This window comes from Lissotriton vulgaris, chromosome 4_1, assembly GCF_964263255.1.
Source record: "Lissotriton vulgaris chromosome 4_1, aLisVul1.2, whole genome shotgun sequence".
In the NCBI taxonomy this organism is placed as follows: Eukaryota; Metazoa; Chordata; class Amphibia; order Caudata; family Salamandridae; genus Lissotriton; species Lissotriton vulgaris.
In genome coordinates, this window is record NC_141691.1 from 1,702,883,043 (window position 1) to 1,702,897,383 (window position 14,341).

The 14,341-nt window shown below is 46.6% G+C and overlaps 1 protein-coding gene across 1 annotated transcript in view; it reads right to left on the reverse strand.

Annotated features, from left to right (window-relative positions):
* PIP4P2 (phosphatidylinositol-4,5-bisphosphate 4-phosphatase 2) overlaps positions 1-14,341 on the reverse strand; it is a 347,658-nt gene that overhangs the window by 236,329 nt on the left and 96,988 nt on the right. The window contains exon 2 of the mRNA XM_086965980.1: positions 13,238-13,386. Coding sequence (XP_086822106.1) covers positions 13,238-13,386 — 149 coding nt within the window. The remainder of the gene's footprint in view (positions 1-13,237; positions 13,387-14,341) is intronic.

Consider the following 14,341-nt stretch of genomic DNA (forward strand, 5'->3'; position numbering starts at 1 on the left):
GCACCCTTGGATAGATCGGTTCAGAGACGCTCACAGGCGGGCGAATTCTCTCAGGCGCTTAGGACCCGTATGGCAGACCTTGATCTACACGATCTGTGGCGGCGGCTCCACCCTACATCTAGGACGCACAGGTCCTATGCGAGACTGGACCACCTGCTGGTATCGGGCCCGGTCTGTGAGTTGGCTTTGTCCTCCGAGATTGGAGTGCTATCCCAGTCGGACCATGCGCCAGTGGAGGGCGTTTTTCGCCTGCCCCTCATCTCCCCCTCCAGGGGGGTTTGGCGCCTTAGGGACACCCTGCTCCACAGACACTCAGTGGTCACACGCATACGTGATTCCCTGACTGAATTCCAACGCAACAACGATAACGGGGACACCACCCGGGCGACACAATGGGCTGCTCTGAAAGCGGTGCTCCGGGGCGAGTTCATCGCGGTTTCTGCAGCGGAAAATAGGGAACGCCGCGCGAAGCGAGAGGAGCTCACGGGTAAGGTGAGGGAACAAGAACAGGTACACCAAAGGACAGGGGCACCCAGAGTCTGGCGACAACTCAAAGCCGCCAGGAAACTCCTTTCCGCATTGGATATGGACAGGGCGGAATATGCGGCGTTACGCCTAAAGCACAAGTACTATAGCGGGGGGGACAGATGCGGTCGCCTTCTTGCGAACAAACTTCGCGTACAGCACCAGAGACACCGGGTGAAAGAACTTTCTGTCCCTGGCGGGGGGACGGTAACGGAAGATGACCAAATAGCGGAAGGGTTCCGCCGGTACTACGAGGACCTCTATGAGGGGCAGGCCCCCTTGGCGCAGGAGGAGGATGACTATTTGGACGCAGTCACTCTGCCCTCCCTTACCTCGGAACAGGCTCAATACTTGGACCGTGACATCAGACCCGAGGAGGTGATCTCGGCGATTTCCCGCCTCAAACTGGGGAAGGCCCCGGGCCCCGATGGCTACACCCCCCTCTTTTACAGGACGTTCTGCCAGAAGCTGACGCCAATTCTGACGCGCCTCTTTAATTCGTTCGCGGAACCTGGGGCCATCCCCCGGGACTTGCTCCTGGCGACGATATCAGTAATCCCCAAACCTGGCAAGGACCGAGCTGAGTGTGGATCCTATAGGCCGATCTCACTTCTGAACACGGACCTTAAACTTTATACGGGGATCCTCGCGGCACGGTTGGCACTCCACATGCCGGGGCTTATCGATCCAGACCAAGCAGGATTCATTCCTGGCCGGCAGACTGTGGACCACACCAAACGGGTGGTCCACTTGTTGGAGAAGGCCTCCAGAGTTCCTGGTGAACGTATGCTACTTTCCGTCGACGCAGAGAAGGCGTTCGACCGGGTGCACTGACCGTACCTCGAAAAAGTACTGTGTAAGATAGGCATTGGGGAGAAGTTTCGCACTTTAATACTCAATTGCTACAGATCCCCTTCCGCAGTGGTACGGGTGAACGGCTATAGTTCTGGTACCTTCGGGATAGAGCGGGGTACCCGGCAGGGGTGCCCGTTGTCGCCGCTCCCGTTCGCCCTTTATATGGAGCCTTTCGCCCACCGGATTCGTGCCAACCCGGCGGTGACAGGCATTCGAATGGGGGGATTCGTGCATGTCCTTAGTCTCTACGCGGATGATGTCATCCTAACGCTGGACGACCCAGGTCGTTCTTTTCCCGCGTGCATGGACGAACTGGACAGCTTCGCCAGGGTAGCAGGTTTTAAGATGAACTTGGGGAAGTCGGCGGCCCTTGACGTATCCCTGTCCCCCTCGACAAAATCTGCACTGCAGAGGCTTTATCCATTGAGCTGGTCTAAGGACCTGGTGCCTTACCTGGGCATCCTCCTGGCACCCTCCCTCCCCGCCATGGTATCGGCCAACTACACGGCTATGGGCAGGAAAGTCAAAGACGAACTCGCCCGTTGGGATAAGGGGATGCTGTCACTGCTTGGCAGGATAGCAGCGGTAAAAATGACCCTCCTCCCGCAAGTTCTATATCTCTTCCGAGCCCTCCCGCTTCAACCCCCTAAGGGTTGGATCCGGCAGATCCAGGCGGATATCGCTCGCTTTGTATGGCAGGGCCGCAAACCCAGACTTAAGAGGGCTCTCTCCACGCTGGCGCCTGAGTCCGGTGGCCTGGGCATACCGGACCTGGCCAAATACTTTCAGGCAGCGCAGCTCCGCCATCTGGTAGAGTGGAGTAGGTGGGAATCCGACAAACCCTGGTTGTTCCAGGACCCGGCAGTAGCGGGACGCCCGTTGCAGGAGATACCATTCTTGCGTAGGCCCCACCGCCCGCCCAATCTCTACGCTTCCTATGTCACGAGGGTCCCATTGCAGATATGGGATGCGGTGAGCGGCAGACACGAACTTACTACCTTCCCGTCGCCGTTCACTCCGATAGTGGACAATCCGGACTTTGGCCCCGGTATGGAGCCTGGCGCGCAGCACGTTGCTCTGCGTTGTTCCACATGTATGGCCCGGAAGGGGCCACCCCCTTTCAAGACCTTCGGCGGGAGTATGCTCTGCCTGAGACAGAACGCTTGCGTTACATGCAGGTGCGTCATTGGGCGCTTCAACCGCAGGTGCGGGGCTCGGCCGATCGGACTCTTACACCATACGAACACTGGTTGGTGACGCGCTCCTCGGATGTCAAGCTCATCTCGGACCTGTATAAATTTCTGCAACCCCCCTCGACCCACATCTATAATCCTGGTCATGAACGCTGGGAACGGGAACTTGGTAGGCAACTAGGACACACTGACTGGGACCGCATCTCATACCGAGCGCGACACTCCGCTTACCACACAGGACTCAACGAAACATTCACGAAACTTTCCACTTACTGGTATTACACCCCCGCCCGGCTACACGAAATGAATCGTAATATCCCCCAGAACTGTTGGAGAGAATGTGGCCAAGTTGGGACACTCACACATGTCCTTTGGGAGTGCCCCTTACTGGGCCCCTATTGGGAGGAGGTGCTGGGGGAGGTTGACCGGTGTTTTGAGATTGAGCTTCCCCGACTCCCCGCTTATGTCCTGCTGGGTCTGCCCAACGACCTGATGTACCCATTGAAATCCAAAAAGGGTAGACAAATAGCAATTGCATTGGGCTCGGCAGTCCAGAACATTCTTATTCATTGGCGCACTACTACACTTCCCACTACAGTTGGATGGTTACACAGGTTGTGGCACGTCTTGGGGATGGAGAAGATGTCCCTGGTGGTGGCAGGGGAGATTGACACATTTGAGGAGTTATGGCTCCCCTTTCATACTCTGCTGCAGTCTGAATTCAGAGAGGTCACCTGCCCCCGGTACCTCAGACTGCTACGTCCGACGTCCCCGACGACCCCGACCACTTGATCTGCTACTGACCATGGAAATGTTGGGGGCTTGAGCACTCTTATGCTTTAATGATGCATGGCACTTTTAGCACAGTACGGGGGGTGGAGGGTGGGGATAGGAATGAGGGGGGGGGGGGGGGAGTTGGGTGAGGGGAGTTGAGTTCTGATCATATCTCAATCGATGGTGCGCCTGTCATACCACCTGAAGTACCGTTGACCTTTTTTTTTTTTCACTGTAGCCACAGGTCGCACTTCTATTCCATATTGATTGCTCTATTCTCGTTGAGACTCCTGTCTTTGTTGACCTGTTTGGTGCTGTGTTTACCTTTTTGATATTGCAATAAAATACTTTAAACCTAAATCCTCCTCCCCTTCTACCAAACCTAAATGATTATATATCAAAGATCTCTGGAATTAGTGGCGGACCCTGTACCTTAGCATACTCGTCTCAGAACACGTGCTCAGTGTTTTTACTTGAACTTTCATTTATAGGACAATACATGTGTGCTCACAAACAGCCACTGTGTTCTCGTGTTAGGTCTAGGTGCTAGTGCCGGACTAGAAACAACAACAAGGGGCATTTTTGTTTGACCTTGTCAATGGTGTTCCGACTAAATCCCAGGAAAGAAAAGAACACGAAAATATATGCAGGTTTCATGTGAAAGTACAATGAGTCACAAAAGCAAGCAGGTTTATATAATAATGTGTGCAAACGAAAATGAGGACTACAACATGCACCATCAGACTAACATAAGGAACACTGCAGGAAGCCCATGACAACCTGAAAGACCACCGATGGCTACTGGTCCATAAAAGATGTCACTTCAAGCTCCTGACCCATGCTTACAATGCCCTTCACGACCAAGGATCCACCTACTTGAACCACTGACTGCACTTCCATCGCCCCCTAAGGAATCTCCGCTCTGCATACCTCGGCCCTTGCATACACCGCTGCCATGCCGGATGACGTGGCTTCTCCCATGCCGGATGACGTAGCTTCTCCCATCTCACTGCCAAAGTCTGGAACACCCTCCACACCTTGCCCTCGCTGACCGACTTCAGGGAAGGGAATCTAGACCTGGCTCTTCGAATAAGACCTACAGCAAGCATCTGGATACTCTCTTGGCTTACAAGCTGCGTTCTATTAATACTTCTCGATTAATTTGGCAAATGTCGGCTTATCAGTCTGCCCAAGATGAGGTGTCTAGAGGGAATGCACTCCCCAATCAGACTGCTAAAAGAGGCGCTCTCTCTCCCAGGATTGTGAAGTCCCCGACTGCTGATCCTCTCATGCCCACCTTTAAAAGATCATTCTTAATTACATGAACTTGCCCTCAGTAATGAAAATAGTGTTTGGTTTAAAGCTGAACTGTACAAGGGACTCAGAATATAGAGGGACAAGCTAGGGTGAGTGGCTTCACCAAAAGTACTACTCCTGAAACTTGCCCGACTGTACTATGGAGTTGCCCATGATAGCAGATCCATGTCATGAACTACTGGTTTGCTTCCTTCTTACACACTATTGCCCATCCGTATAGACATTCCTGTGCCAATTTCCAAGCCAACAACATTACAAAGAGTATCAAAACCTGCCCCTGTCCACCATCATCCATAGAATCCCTTCATCCATAATGAAATTGATTCAATTAAAATGCCTCAATGCTGCTCTTATAATCTATGTTTTGGTGCTAGCAAGCATGTTTTCCAGATGGGCTGCATCATACCCATCCACTTGAGCCACTTCAAACACTTTTAACAAGAAACTGCTTAGAGATGTTACCTCTACATTCATAAATACTCTTAATTTATGGAGTGAGATGGGCACTCTTTGTGTGCGGTCTGTGATTCAAGAATTAGGAGCAGGTCTAGGAATCAAACAACACTTTCATTGCACTTACCGCCCAGAGTCTTCAGGGAGAGTAGAAAGGTTTAATAGGACTCTAAAAAACAAGACAGCTAGGACATCTAGGGCCAGATGTAGGTAAATCTCATTTACCGATTTAAAATACCGAATTTTACAGATTCTGTATTTTAGAATCGGTAAATGACATGTAGATAACGATTCGGTAAATTTTACTGCATCAGTAAAATTCGGTAAATACCGATTCGGTATTTACCGAATCAGTATTCCCCATTCATTCCTATGAGCCTGGAGGCCCATAGGAATGAATGAGAATTACTGATTCAAGAAATACCGAATCGGTAATAGGGGGTAGACCCAGAAGGGTGGCAGGGTGTCACATTGACACCCTGTTGCACCCCTGTATAGTGCATGGGTGCACATGTGACACATGGCACTGAATAAAAAGCTAAAAATTGCTTTTTGAAAGGTATTCGGAATTTACCACCAACTAATAGTTGGTGGTAAATAACGAATCCTTAGAAGGTAAAAAGCACTCACTTGAGTGCTCTCTACATTAAGGATTCGGTAATTTACCGAATCGGTATGTTGAGAATTCGGTAATTTACTGATTCCTTAAGTTACCGATTCAGTAAATTACCGAATCCTACAATTTGGCCACCTACATCTGAAAAGCCTAATTCCGGTTGGTAACAACTGAAATTCGGTAATTTCGGCTGTTACCGACCGGAATTAGGCTTCCTACATCTGGCCCATAGTGAGACAGGGCTTAATTGGCCCGAGGCTCAATCCTTGACAATTAGGTTGACTTGAGCCACCCCAAATCTAAAAACTAAAGTAAGCCCCTATGAAATTATAATGGACTTCCTGTTACACTTCCTGTGCCTCAATGATGATGTGACTATGCAGTATAGAAAACAACTGATTCACTGTTGCAACAGCTTGCATTCTCAGGTTCAAGCTGCTCTGCACACCTGCCCATCAAGATCATGTTACAAACTAAAGCCCGAAGACTGGGTGCCTGAGAATATACACCAGATCCTAGATCCTTCTTGCCGCGAACACCGCTCTGAAATGCCATGAACTGCCATTATGGATTCATGCATTGCGTTGCAAGTAGAGTACTGAACCTGCAAGTGTAAATCTGCTGACAACTATCCCCTGAATCGCAGTGCCTCTGGCTGGACATCCAGAAGGGCTCCAGTTATTGTTGCCCAGCAGTACTGACCCCATTGAAATACAGCCCTTCCTTCTGCCTATAGCTATGGCCTTCAACCCCTGTAGCGGGAGGCCTCCCAGATACCCGATAACGCAATGGATCTAGCTGGTCCTCTTATTAGCAAGCCCTGGTTGGTTTTGTTTGGAAGGGCAGTGTGGTGGGTGTAAAGAAATTAAAAGCAGTGAACCTGGCATCCAATTCTACAACTGACACCCACAAATCTTGAAAATACCTTTCTGTATTCCCTCGAGTATTGAATGCAAAACCTCAATCTCTCTTCCTGCTGGATCTATGCCCTCCTCCTACCGGCTGATCCATAGTGAGGAGGGCACAGGGTTCCTATCACTTTTGATGATAAAGAACAAGGACTTCAATTGTACCTGAAAAGGCACTACCCTTGTACATGTGACAATACCAGTGTGTGCTTTCCATTTTCAACTAGAGTCCTCGGTTATCCAGATAAGCAAATATCGTCCCTTGTTGTTCATCTCACAGGTACTCCCTATGGTCCGGTCTGTGAAACGTGAAATGAAAGTATCTTTATGGGCTGCAGTAATTGGAGTCCTTTCCTGCTCCCAATTCGGAACTGTCTATTTTTTTCTAACTCCCATCAGGGGTACTCTCATTCTGCAGCCATATCTGTGATAGCCTAAGACTTTATGCCTAGTTACCAAAAGAACTGGTCAAGATCATGTTACCCTAATAATGTTACAACAGCTATTAGACATACTGAAGCCAAACGTTCTCCTCTCTGTAAGAGACAGTCCAGGGACGTTTCACAGACTGCTCACTTCTTTTACCATTCTGTTCCCTTGTTACTGAGTAGCACTATCGATCACTAAAATCTATGAAGTTGTCAAAGTATTAGAGGAGGTACCAAACGCAATGCCATTAATCTAAAGTGATTTCTGATCAGCTGGAGACTCGAAGACCTGTAAGTTTACAAAACACAATGCCTCAATCATAGTTGCAGATTTTTTTATTTTCATTCCACATTTTCTCTAGGCATGCATGAACGTATTGAGCAAATATGTCAAAGCATTAACAACTTACCCAAGATTAAGGACTGGATGGGTTCTGAAGGATGGAGTATTAGGTCTAGACTGAAAAGTATTTTTAGAGATCGGGGGAATGAAGATTTTTTAATATGTGTTGATGATCTTTGTCATCCTTTAATTGATTTGATTTTTTTTTTTAATTTTGTTAGGACTCCATCAGCAGTCTTATAAGAGGTACTGGCACATATCCATATTACCCCCAGAAAACGTTGGATGACTATGATGGAATGGAATGTTTTAAATCTGATAGGGAACTAGGGGTTAATCTTTTAATAGTCATTGATGTGGCTTAATCGGTGCTACTAAATAGCCCAAGAGAGGAATTGTAAAATATGAATTATTGCTTAGCATAACTAACTACTGAAGACATGTTTCCTTGCTCATGCCATGGAGGCTTAAAACAAATTCCCATCTCAGACATTTCAAGTCTCTCCTTTGCATCCAGACTGTTTCTAAGAAAAAGTGTTGATTTGCTTGCTCAACTGCAATAGTTTACATTGTTATAAATATCAGAATGTGGTCTTTTTCCTTTCCCAGAAACTCGCATAGGAACCTGTGTACTCCCTTTGTTTTTAAAAGACATGTGATCTTCATTGGACACTTGTGTGTGCCTTGCTTGTGCAGCTAACTCCATAACGGCGAGCAGGAGGACCCCCTAGTCTTATGAATCTATGATTCGCAGATATTCATTTTTTGTTTGTTTATAAAACCTTTCAAATTTTGAATGGTATATGTCAAGGTTTTCTTTAACAGTACCATTTGCAAAATGAGCAGAGTTCTTACATACAAAAATGCCGTTCAAATGTGCCCTGAAAGTGGTGGGAAATGTAATTAAGAGGTTCTATACATTAAGTCTAAGCTTCAACCACTTGGGCGACAAGGACGTAAAGGAAGTACACCAATTAGCTATGATCTAAGTCCAGCCCCTTAGTGTGGCCTAAGTTCAATATAAGAGATAGACGAATGCAAAAGGATGGGTAATGAACAAAGGGCACTGCAAACAATAGGTACATGGGTAAAGAGTAGCACAAGTCAAACTCAACCAATGGAGGATTAAGACTAAAATTAGAGACAGTGGGAAAAGTGACCCATTCAAGTTATATTCTGCTAACAAGTAAAGAGACACCTGTAGACAAACACAGCAGTATTATGATGGAGTCTGTCATAAAAAGCTATTCGCTTTTGTTCTGGCTAATATAGTTATTAAAGTAGAAAAAAGGAATCCAGGGCTCACTCCGAAATAAAGTAATACACTAGTTCTGTAATAATTTAAAAATAAAAGGCAGCAAGGATAAATGAGAGGGACATCAGCAATAAGTATTAGAACATCAATCAGAGAAGATTGTGTCCTGGAAATTCTTAAGGACGTACGGTGAACAAGTAGAATGCTGAGTCACCCGACTAATCTTCAACCCAACCGTCCAGGACTGAAACTACCTTGCTGAATACTTTCGAGTATTAAAAGCTTATAGCGGACCGTCAGTTGAATGAGGGCACCAGTGATGTCCTCAATGGTAATTTGTCATGAATGATGTAATATGTAAGGTTATAAGCAGTGCGTGAAGGGGGCACAAGTTGATGTAAGATCTTTAAACTATAACTGGCAAATTTAATTTATTTTGTTTTTTAAACAGTTATTTTATTATTACAGTACTCAACTAAAACGTCATCTCAAAATTAGTTTTCTCAGAGAGAAAAAAATAGATATATAGCGCCACTAGGTAGTTTTAGTTCGGTCTTCTCTTCCATAGAAAGAGCGTTTTTGGTTTGATAATAACTTTGGCCCCATTTCACAAATCTTCACAAAACTTTCCAAAAACAAAAGTATATCCCCTCAGCTTCTTCCTGGAATGTTTCTGGGTGATCCTTCAAGCTGGGGCCGAGAAAAAAAAGGCAACCCCCAAAACCTAAAATCCCAATGCAGTTTCCATCTACTTCTTTAAGACTGGCTACAGAAAAAACTGCTCAACGGAATTATACCAAATTTGGCAAAGTAAACCTTGGTCCACAGATTGTGCTTTTTGTGATTTGGTGTATATACGTTCTGTCGTTTGTGAGAAATTTAGGGTGAAACATAATTGTATATTTAGGCAGTTGGGTCCACAAAAATCTCAAGAGACTCTTGTGGGACTACTCATTTAAAAACGGAGCGTTCTGATTGGCCCATGGAGCTTTATTTCCTGTGGGCCATTCAACAATCAGATTCAGTGAGCGCTCTGACTAGCTGCCAGCAACACAAGAAATATTTTGCTGGCAGCCATTACAGGACTCTGAGACTTAGTCCCGTGTACTGAAATGTAAAAAAATAATATAAGGGGGCAGGGTGGGGATATGCAGCGATCTCACTAGACTCTTATGGGATTGAAATCCCCCCAAAAATGGCTGCAGGTGCTACGAGCTTTCAGAGGCATCAGGGAGACCGACACTGGGGCTGAAAGTTGTGTTTATGGGGAGGGGGGCCTCACAGTAAGTCACTCTCCCTAATCCTCCAGAGGCCCCGGGAAATCCAACCCCGGGACCAACATTTGTTAATATGGGGAGGGAGGCCGTACAGTCACCCCAGAGGCCCCATGGAGCTCATCACTGGTACTTAAATGTGATAATATTAGTAGTGTTTGCCTTGTGTTCTGAAGTCTCAGGGACACAAAGACTTCACCCCCAGCTGCACTGAACTTCTTTGCTGGGAGTTCTGACCTGCCATGAGGTGCCTGGAGCGGTTTTGGGCCTCTAGAGGTTGTTCTGGCTGTTGGGAGCTAGAAAAGCAAGGCAACGACGTGAAGCGCGATACATCCGTACCAGTTTCCGACGCATCGCTAAAAAACCGTCTCAGTGCCTGCCTGCGGCTCGAGAAATCGCTGCATGCCACATCAGGTGCACTGATCTCCGAAGTCAACGATTCTGACGCAAGTCCTGCTGTGCTGCTGCAAGAACCCATGCATCGTCCTGGATCGTCGCATTGCATTAAGTTGCTAAGTCTGTTGCATCATTGAGGGATGCAGTAAGAAACCGACTCATCAACTCCCCACGCAGTAAGAAACTGACGCATCACCTCCCCTGTGCAGCAGTAAGGAACAGACATCACCTACCCCGAAGCAAGGAACTGACGCATCATCTTCCCTGCGGGTAAGGAACCGACGGATCACCTTCCCTGCGACCCTTTTTGTTTGTGTGCCCGACACATCCAAGGTACTTTGTGTGAAAAGTGTTGCATCTGCAGTTTGCTTTGAACTGAACTATTTCTACCATTTGAAAGTCATATTTTTATTACTGTATTGTGAATTTTTGTCATTTCGGTCTTGTTTGGTTTATATTATTTTTCTATACCTGGGTGGTGACCATTAGTAGTGTTATTACTGTATGTGTTGACAAATGTTTTACACACTGCCTCGGAGATAAGCCTGTCTGATAGTGCCAAGCTACCAAGGGGGAGAGCAGGGGTTATTTTAGAAGTGTATCCCATCACCCTGACTAGGAAGAAAGGTCCCTATTTGGACAAAGGTACCTACCACTGCCAACTACAGACCCCAATTTCTAACAATGCCACGTAATTTGGCTTTTTTTGCCACATAATTTACTCAACCCTGCTGCACAGTTTCAGTGGCCCGGACTATCACTGTTAAATTTCTGTGGTTTGTTTTGTTCAAAACTTTAATGTTATCACTGACAAAGTCACCCAACTATAACATTACTTTGACCTTTGGTTTTTCAGTGAATTTCAAGTTTTTTTTACTTAAAACAGATCTTTTTATCACACCTAACTAGAATCTATCACTTTTTGGGGTCACAATAGGTCGGTCTAGTTAGGACTTAGTTTCCATAGGAAAAGCGTTTTTTGACTTGCCTATAACTTTGGCGCAGTTTGACAAATCTTCCATAATATTCAGAAAAAGGGGCCTCCTGATTTTAATCATACATGGAAAGTTTTGGGGTGATCCGTCAGGCTGGGGCCGAGAACAAGGGGGAGGTCAAAAAAAGTGTATTTCCCATGTTAATTCTCCTAGAGAATTTAGACATGACTATAGCCCGAACTAGTGGACGGAATAACACCAAATTTAGCAGAAGCAAACTCCTGGTCCAGAAAGAGATTTTTGCGGATTTGGTGTAAATCCGTTCAGTAGTTTTTAAGATATTAAAGGAAAAATCAATATAGATAATCTAGAGGAAGGGACCCTCAATAAATCGAACCGGTCTCGTGCAGAGATCTGATTGGCTGCCAACAATTCAACCAGGAAGTGTTGGTAGTCATTTAAGGACTCTGACTCAGTGAGTCCCAAACAATAAGGTTAAAAGGAATACCCTGACCCTCTAGGCCTGGTGCAGGAGTCCCCCAAGGACCCTGCAAGGCAAAAAAGCATATTTTGTAAACTTTTTGCTGCAATGTTTTTTTTAATAAGCACATGCCAAAGATTTGTAAAGTCCTGCAAACAAAAAAAGAAAATCGAGTGCTCTCCCGTACTTCTTTTTAAATGTTTAATGGGGAGAGGGCGCATGTGGCCCCCATTCACCATAGTCAATCTTGGACCCGGGCACAGCGACCGCCCTCTGGTTTCATTAATAAATTGGAGGGGGCTGCGTACCCCCTTCAGTGCCCCTACGGGCCCCTCCCTGGGGCAGGCCCTAAAAGAACAAACTTGGGGGGGCCCACCCATGGGACATAGCAGCATGCTTTCACTTGGCTGGAGCTTTGAGAGCACCCGCTAAGCAAAAATGAACCGTAAGTCCACTCCCAATGGGCGGAAACAGGAAAAATGCACCCACTCACTGGGAGTGGACTTTTAATTTGTTTTCCTGTCCGCTGTCAAGCGGGCAGGAAAACAGATACAATTATTGCTCCCACATGCAGGAAGCAGCCTTTTTGGCTGCTCCTTGCATGCAGGAGCAATGCTGGCTCCTGCTGGAGGCGGGGAGCGGCAGGGACCATGGGGACATTGCTGCTCCCCCAAAAGGCACGTTTTGACTTGCCTATAACTTTGCACACTGGGTGCCTTGGGTGGCTTCTGGGCATCGAGGATCAGTTGGCCAGGCCCTGTGGGATGGAGGTCCCAGGAGCCAAAATCGTCCCCCTCCCCTTCATAAAAGCACAAATTATCCCAACTTCTTCGGCTTGGGGAAGGCAAAGCAAGTGTGTTCTCTTTCGTATTCCAAGTTGAAAAACGAGCTGAAGTCCTTAATAGAGGTGAATGCATCATTGATCTATTGGAGCACAATCTGATCTGTAGTTACTGTGACAAGGGGTTTCCTTCTTGTCTCCTGGTGAGAGCAGTCTATTGTTCTCACTTTTAATGATCCTGAGCATGCAAATGCCCAAAATCATCTGCAAACTCTGTCTGTTTGGTCCCACCCAGTTTTCCTTAGTAGTAAGCAAAGGTCTTCCTGCCTTTTCCCATGTTGATGGGTAGCTTACCAAAAGGTCCCCCACAAGCGCTTTTCACGTCGATTATGGTGATGCATTCTTTATGTAGAGGAATACAAGGACATCTCCATCAAACAAAGAAGCTCTTATTTCAGAAAGTTAAGATTAAGTACCCTTGCTTGGTGGACGGCCAAAACCTAACTATGCATTATAATATCATGAATAGGTCTTCTTCCAACAACTTCTACTGGAGTGATGAGTGGTTCTACTTTCTGAACTTACAGTAGTATCAGACACAGAGCTACAGGTAAGCTGATGTATGATGGAACAAACATCTTTCACACAAACTACAAACATGACACTTCTGATGTTTACCAGGGCAAAGAGGGGGTACACTCACCGTTGCTTCATTGCACATCGTGCACTTGACAACATGCTGATGTAGCTTCCCATCCAAGTTGATAAGAGCCTGGCACACGCGGCAGTTCACGACAGGGACACCGTTTGAATCTGGACTAATAATGGCTGTATAAGGAGGCGGCAATTCAGCTGCAAAGACAATAATATTTTACATTAAAAACAAAAATTAGAACTTTGCAGAATCGCATTATTTGTGAAAGAAAATACATAGATGTCTTAAAGGTTTGAAGCATAATTCAGAAAAACGTGTCCATACTGGAAGGTTAAATATCATAAAATATTAAAAACACGCGAATCATCTACATCAAAGTATTTGGTAGGTCAAGACATGATGCTTGTTGAAAAGCACTTCTCAAGTTCGTTTATGAGGAAGAAGAAAAGTTTGACTCTTTGGCAGTGATCTTTTCTTCCAAAACCCACTGCATGCTTTCAGGTGCCCAACGCAGTAATGAAACAATGGACCATGGGGCTCCTGTCATGGGGGTCCCGCAGACAGGCCTGCCAGACAGGCAGCAACGGCTGCTCCAAGTATTCAAGTTTCGCGTGCCAACATGCAACCGCCAGAAGGCGCAAAAGGCAACCACAGAGGGGTCGCCCGGGCAGCAGCAGGGGCTTGCAAACAAGTTAAAACAGGGCATCCTCATCTATTCCACCCAGTGCTGTTGTCTAGCCTGCCTGTGACGCCCTGACCTGCCCAGCTAGGTGGCCAGAGGACTAGCGGTGGTCGAGTCTGTTAACATCCAGCATGCAAAATTCATATATTTAAATAATGGTCTGTCTAAACAACATTCTGTTTAATGCTGGTCATGTGCCTGGTGTTTTCAGTAGCACAGTCGATGCATTGTTTTGTCGGAACTTCCAAGACTTTTGGTGTTTCCATTTGAGGGGGGAGATGGAATCAACGCACTTTCCACCTCACCAAACCCACCGACAAGCCCTTATCTCCACTACACACTCCAGTGATCTCAATGGAGACACATTCCATCACCCCTATGCCCAAAATCTGAATAACTCACCTACCAAACATAGCCCCCACCTCCTATGCACCCCAGTAAATATTGAACACCCCTTACCTGCCACAATA